General features: G+C 32.6%; 1 protein-coding gene across 1 annotated transcript; it reads right to left on the bottom strand.

The window, feature by feature from the left end:
• Positions 1 to 2,231, bottom strand: LOC131068888 (probable pectate lyase 18). The gene is made up of 5 exons (XM_058004161.2): positions 2,053 to 2,231; positions 998 to 1,628; positions 701 to 804; positions 458 to 596; positions 1 to 372 (listed from the first exon to the last, which is right to left on the bottom strand). Exons 1-5 carry the CDS (start codon positions 2,217 to 2,219, stop codon positions 166 to 168), a joined length of 1,248 nt encoding a protein of 415 aa, XP_057860144.1. The 5' UTR covers positions 2,220 to 2,231; the 3' UTR covers positions 1 to 165.
• Positions 2,232 to 6,811: the final 4,580 nt, after the last annotated feature.

Genomic DNA, 6,811 nt, shown 5'->3' on the forward strand with positions numbered 1-6,811 from the left:
TTGAGAATAAGATTACTAATATATTCCACTTTAGTAATTAGTGACCCGAGTGTCTACACGAACAAAACTAAAATAACTAAGAACCCTCATTCAGTGTGGCCATGCTTGCCAAGTTACAGAATTGAAGGATTTCTAACAGTTTATACATAATACATATATTTTGGTCTAACAGCTGGAACCTTTTCTGCAGGTGAGAACACCTGAACTTGCAGTGATAGAGCCCACAATAGAAGAAGGCCTTGCTGCCATACTCGAAGCTTTGGCATAGCTTGAGGATGCTCCAGCCCCTGATGCTGTGAAGAATGCCCCATTTAACATTAGATCTCCCACTGATCTCCAATTGCCTTGTGTTGAATCTTCGTGCTTTGTCACCTGCACATTACCCATACCATAGCTATTTTACATCCATTTAATACCAAAGATATAAGTGATATATTGAGTTGTACAGGTCTTTTACCTCCTTGTGGAATCGATAATCAGGAGCAAGGAATCTGTTGCCTTGGCTGTTAATGGTGGGGTTTGCACTTCCCCCGATTGCATACATTTCCCAGTGGGTGTAATCATTGTTCACCACATGGAAGTATCCATGTCGGCATCTGCATCATAACATTCATTTCTTAAACTTAAACAAATAAACTTCAGGAAGTTGTATCGTGGTATGTGCAAGGAATACAGAGTAGTTATAAAATTCTATTCAAACCTGGGCATACGCTGAACAAGTCCTTCTCCAAAGTGGTTGAATGCAACTGTTACTTGCATTTTGACGTCCTGGGTATAGGCGTCACTGTGTCCGAGGAGCATCACCTGCAAAAGCCAATAAATATCTGACTTGAGAAATAGCGTTTATTGACAATTTAATAAATACTCATTTTTTTATGTTTGTCTACTAATAGGCTTTTAGTACGCTACTCTAAGATGCATGTGATAGAAATATAATAGTGAAACCTTTTATAAATAAAGTAAATTCATGGCAGACCAAACAAGCAGTTTTAAATACCTTGTCATGGTGAGTGAAAAAGCTGTTTGAAATGGTTATAGCAGTGGACCCCATTATGGCGTCGATCAGCCCATCTGCACAACTTGACAATGAACAGTGGTCTACCCAAATTGCGCTTGATCCAAAGATGGAAATCCCATCTCCGTCACTCCTGGTCCTGTACCCGTAATGAGTGGGTGAGCTCCTCACATTTGTATTTCCTGCAGGCTTACAGTCGTGGATATGGATGCCATGTATGATGATATTGGTCACATACTGAATTGTAATGCAAGCTCCATTTGCTATATGAACGTTGGCTCCTCTACCATCAATAGTCTTATAACTATTCATGATGAGCTCCTCCTTGAGCTGAATAACCATATCTCTTTGGAAAATAATCCAGAGAGGCTCGGTTTGAATAACAGCGTGCCGCAGAGTGCCGGGTCGAGGATTCACGGGGTCATCATCATTTGGATCTGTAACTATATAAAACCTACCATTCTGACCTCCAATGGCGTTTTTGCCAAATCCGATGGCACAGTCAGCCAGTCTATTTCTGTTATTAACCCAGTTGGGATCACAACGCCAACAATCGTCAATGGGGTTCCCCGTTCCGCATGAGCTCAGCTTCCTTCTCGAAGCATTCAGAGTCCTGCACAGTAGTTCTTGAAATTTGTAAATAATCTCGAGTGTCTGCAACAAATGCTAGCTATAAAACAATGCTCGAACTTTAAAGTTTTCTATATTGATCTGACTTAAATACCTTTCCTGTGGTGAATTTTTCGTACATTGAATCCATCTCAACAACGACAATTATTAGCTATCCAATGTGGGGAATAGAAATTTGTTCTATAACAGCTACGTACCAACTAAAATTACATGAATAATAGTATAGAAAATACAGTAAAGAAAACACCGAGCAATACCATAAGAATAAATAGAACATATTATAATAAATTTTCTATTTTATCATTTCATATTAATGCACTGAATGGAGTAAGATTACATTTCATTTCCATACCACCTTTAGTAAATTCTCTAAATTATCTTAAGCATCTCAAACGCGACATGCTTACCTTTCTACCATTTGTGCTACAAGCTCTGGCTTCTCAACATGATATTTAACACCATTTTCAGCCTTCGTCATATTTGCAGGAGTTCTAATTGATTTCGCCATCTCTGACTTGAATAAAAACAAAGCAAGTAAGAGAAGCAACGGCTGCAAGGCTCGACTGCTGGCCATTTTCGATGAGAGGAAGCCTACAATGGTTGTATGAAATGCTATGGCTTGGGGCTCTCTTATATACAAACTCAGACTCTGTAAAATCTGTAGCGAACTGGGAATCTTGACCGACCGGTTGAAAATATGGTTATATGCACGTTATCACGTTGCGTTTATTACGGCAAAGCACATGAATAGCATCTAGGATTATCCTAGAGCGGCTGACCTTATCTACACCCATAAACAACAGGAAGTAATGATGTGAGAGAGTATTCCTTCAACGTTTTTGGGCATGTTAATGCCAACGTTTCGGTGAAACGTTGTATTTCTTCAAATCTCTTAGAGAAACATAGAGATAAAAACTTTGATGGTGATCTAATGTTTCATTATTTTTTCAACAAAAAGTTTGAAAATGGTGTAGATTGTCGCCTCCTTACAGAAGAAAATTAGTTTTCTTTCCGCAATCGAAGGGGTTTGAGTCCACTGAGTTATTCAGAAGTAAAACTTCTTTCGGCGAAATTGGGTTTCACATTAAAACATGAGAAACATTGGCAAAGGTGATATGGCCCACAAGTATATTTGTCTTTGGTTATAAATGACTTTCCTCTTCCGCAATTTGCACAGGGGATTGGCGACACAATTTCGAGAATCCTATTGTCGCATGTTGTTCCTCAATTTCTTACCAATTTAGGAGTACTTTTGCACTCACATGGTGTCCACGCTCTTCGTTTTTATTGCCTGAGGACAAGAATACAATTACTAAGAAATCTAACATTATCAAAACTTGATAAACTTGTTAACGCAATAAAACACATTATGTAAGATTAATGGTAGGATGATGTCATAGAGACGTGATACCTATATATATTTCTATGGGAAAGGAGTCCCTAATTTATCAAATAGTGTGTATAAAATGCGCTAAATGGCGGAGTAAAGTAATACGATATGCAAGGTAATAGTAAGGGCTGTGGCATAAAAAAGAGATGAGTGAAGGATTGCTAAAATGAAATGAAGAGTCACAGAAATGTAGAGATGATGACGTTAAAGAAAGATATGCCGAAGTGAAAACCATTAGAGTTTGAGTTTTGTTCATTATGTATGAAGTGATATATATAGAGAGAGAAAGTTATTAAGTTTATATAGAATGATTATCTATAATTTTACATCATATTAATTTAATTATTCAAATGTTTAAATAACATGTGTAATCATTTTATGTTTCTTATTTGGATGGTTTGATCAATTTGGAATGTATACTTAATCCTATCATATACTCAACTTTTTAAATATAATATGAACACATGATATAATTGCAATCCTTTTGAGTATTAATTCAATAGAATTTGAAGGGCTTAATTCTATTGAATTGTAATATAGAGACAAACACAACTTAATAGTGAGAAGGCTTTGTAAGAAGTGTGAATGGGGTAAAAGCACAAACCTGTGTCACACTTTTATAAAGGCACCGGCCAACAGAACTAAAATTGTTTAACTTCGACCGCATAAAAGTGACATTTCTAAATTGAATTTTGAAATAATTTAAATTGATCAAATGTAGAATTATTAATGAAATTTATGTCTGTTATTTTTAAAAAAATTTCAGGAAAAAAATTGATATTTTTTTAATAAATTCAAAAACAAATTTTTCATTGTTGAAAATTAAGGGTTCTAGTCGGCACCACCAAAAAAAATAAAAAATGGACTTACTTTTTTTAGATTTTTTTTTTCCAAATAGAGAACATATATATGCAGTGTTAGAAAAAAAATAAATTTTGATGTATATTTTCTCGGTATAATATTTTGAAGTCCAACATAGCTAAATTTGATAGTTTTCATTCGGTGTCACCTTTTGATTGCTAAATTTATCATTATCAAAGAATTGAAAAACCCTTTTCGAGAATATTCTCTCATCTAGTGTAAAATAATTTTTAATTTTTTTAAATTTCATTTAATATATTTTTTTTAATTTCTAATCAACCTCTTTTTTAACATTAAAAAACTACTCGCAATGTTTAATTAATAAAAAATATTAAAAATTATCAAAATAGTATAAAAATTACATGACCGGATTCATGACTTCGAACTATACAAAAGGGCATTTTTAGATTTTTGTAAAAAAAAATCTACTTGAAGAAAAATTGAGCAGAAGTGAAAAGTTTTAGAAATACAAATTTTTTGACCTTTTTTGTGCCACATCACATGACACATAGGATAGTCCGGTCGGACTACCCTTAGTTCTAACATTAAAAAAATAAAAATAAAATTGGATGGCACCATTTGAACTAAGGGAGTCCAGCTGAACTGAGTCTGATTGGACTCCTAGCACCATTTCGGTGCCACATAGCACCACGCAGCCCGAGGGTAGTCCGATTGGACTCAGTCTAGCCGGACTACCCTCCGTTGGCCCAATGTGTGACACAACTCCATGGTTGGCCCAATTATGTTTAGTTCATGCTAATCTACTAACTCCTTTTACATCAATGGCAACATAATGTTCGACAATGTCTACTTTACAAATATCCTCATGATATTTCTCACTCCATTGAAGTTGATAAGATTGTTGATGCTCTTCCTCAACCCATTAGGTTGGTGTAGGATTCTTCATCTTCTTGTGTGGATCATGTAGCTTTAGATGACTCACTAATGTGAGGGTCCCTTTGTTGCCTCTTCTTTCTTTTGGTTTCCCTCTAATGGGGATGGTTCAAAAGAAGTTGCACATTTTTTCGTTCATTTTAGGTTATTCTTGTAAGGGAAAGAAAAAATTACTGTTGATCATGGGAGATTTTTATCGAATAATTATAATTTGACTCATTTAATTGGGTTGGTGATAGTTCTTTTTTCCCCCTTTCTCTTGAGGCCTTGGATTAATTTTGGATTCAAACCTCCTTGACTTCTCTAGTTTCCTAAGGCTACTTGTAGCCTTATTCCCTTGTTGTTCTTTCTCTATCGAGTTGTTTATCTTACACCTTGTGACATTCATTGTTTTCACCTCTTGACTATTTTACTCCTCCCATAATTCAATTATACCTTTTTGGGGTTCTTCCACTTTACCTAATCGAAAGATGACATACGAAAATGATGATATCTACATTGTACAATCTATGGATAAATCCAATTGAAATAGATTTGTGTATCAATTAAAGGCTTGTTTGATAAGAAAAAAACTTCCAGAAAAGGACAATGATGATGTAACGATGATATTGGCTAGGTATGGAATGTGGGGTTTTCCAAGTGAACTTGATTATTGGAAAAGCTATAAAATCATGTCTAAATAAATATCAAAATTTCATGAGATCATGTAATGATGATCTCAACAATGTATAAATTGTAAGATATTTCAAATGAATTGGAATATGAACAATTTACCACAATCTCATTTGGATGCCATTAAACCTATGCAAAATATATGTGTAGGATCACAACCTAATAGTGAGAAGGTTTTCTAAGAAATATTAATGGAAAACTAATTGCTAATCGTTTTGATATAATAAGGTCACATTTACATAAAATTAAAATTATGTACAACTTACTTATAAAAAGGAGTTTGCATAATCAAAGTTATTCTAATACTTATTTTTTTACATTATTATTTTAGAGTAATTAATTATACCACAATAATTTTTCGTGAGTAATTAAATATACCATAAAATGTTTGAGACAATAATCATTTTAGAAAAAACATCATAATGTGTAAATTGTCTAGATGATATTACCATTTCTTAAGTTTAGAAATTATTTGAAGCTATATTATTATTATTATTAAAAAATGAAAGAGTTTTAAATAATGAAAATTAAAAGGAGTTAATGTATCAAAGAAAATTTGTTAATATAAATTATAGAAAACTTAGTATAGGAAAGTATTCAGATTTTTAAATTTTTAAAATTGAATTATCAAGAAAAAAAATCAACTTTGACTATGCTAATTTAATTTTTCAAAAAGTAGATTTAGAAAACTTTTAAACACAATTTTAGTCTATGGAATCTTTCTTTTGAAAGAGGATTCTATAATATACTTTAAATTTTCTTAAACTGATGCAAGAGCATCTAGGTCTACGAGCGATCTTTCATCAATCTTGAAAAACTATTTCATGTTTTATTTTCAATTTTAGTTTACTTTTGTTGTGTTTATGTTAGCTTTTTTATAGTTATTTTAGAGTAATTTCCACATTCAAAGAAATTAAATTAAGATCATCACCTTGCAGAAATGGGTACCTATTATTGTTTTTTTGGTGAAGATTAGATGAAAATGTGTTGCTATGGCAATGCAAGGTTTTAGTCTATAAATGAACTTGCAAAACTTTGGTGTGGGACTGAATCTCTCTCATACTAGTTATAAGTTATTTGCTAGCAAGAAAATCTAAGTCAAATCCCTATATTTAGTTATTTTGTGAGAAGTTTAGTTTCAAGTGTAATACTCTTTGACTAATTTAAAAACATATATTAATAATCTTGAACTAAACTAAAAGAAACATAATATAAATACAAGAAAAAAAATCATGCATTAGTTGAAATTTTATGTTATTTAAATAATTTTTATATTAAGTTAAAATAAGCTTAAAAAAATAAATGTTTAAAAAATAAAAATGTGATAATTTTATAATCTATTTTATAAT

The sequence above is a fragment of the Cryptomeria japonica genome, chromosome 3 (genome assembly GCF_030272615.1).
Source record: "Cryptomeria japonica chromosome 3, Sugi_1.0, whole genome shotgun sequence".
Classification (NCBI taxonomy): Eukaryota; Viridiplantae; Streptophyta; class Pinopsida; order Cupressales; family Cupressaceae; genus Cryptomeria; species Cryptomeria japonica.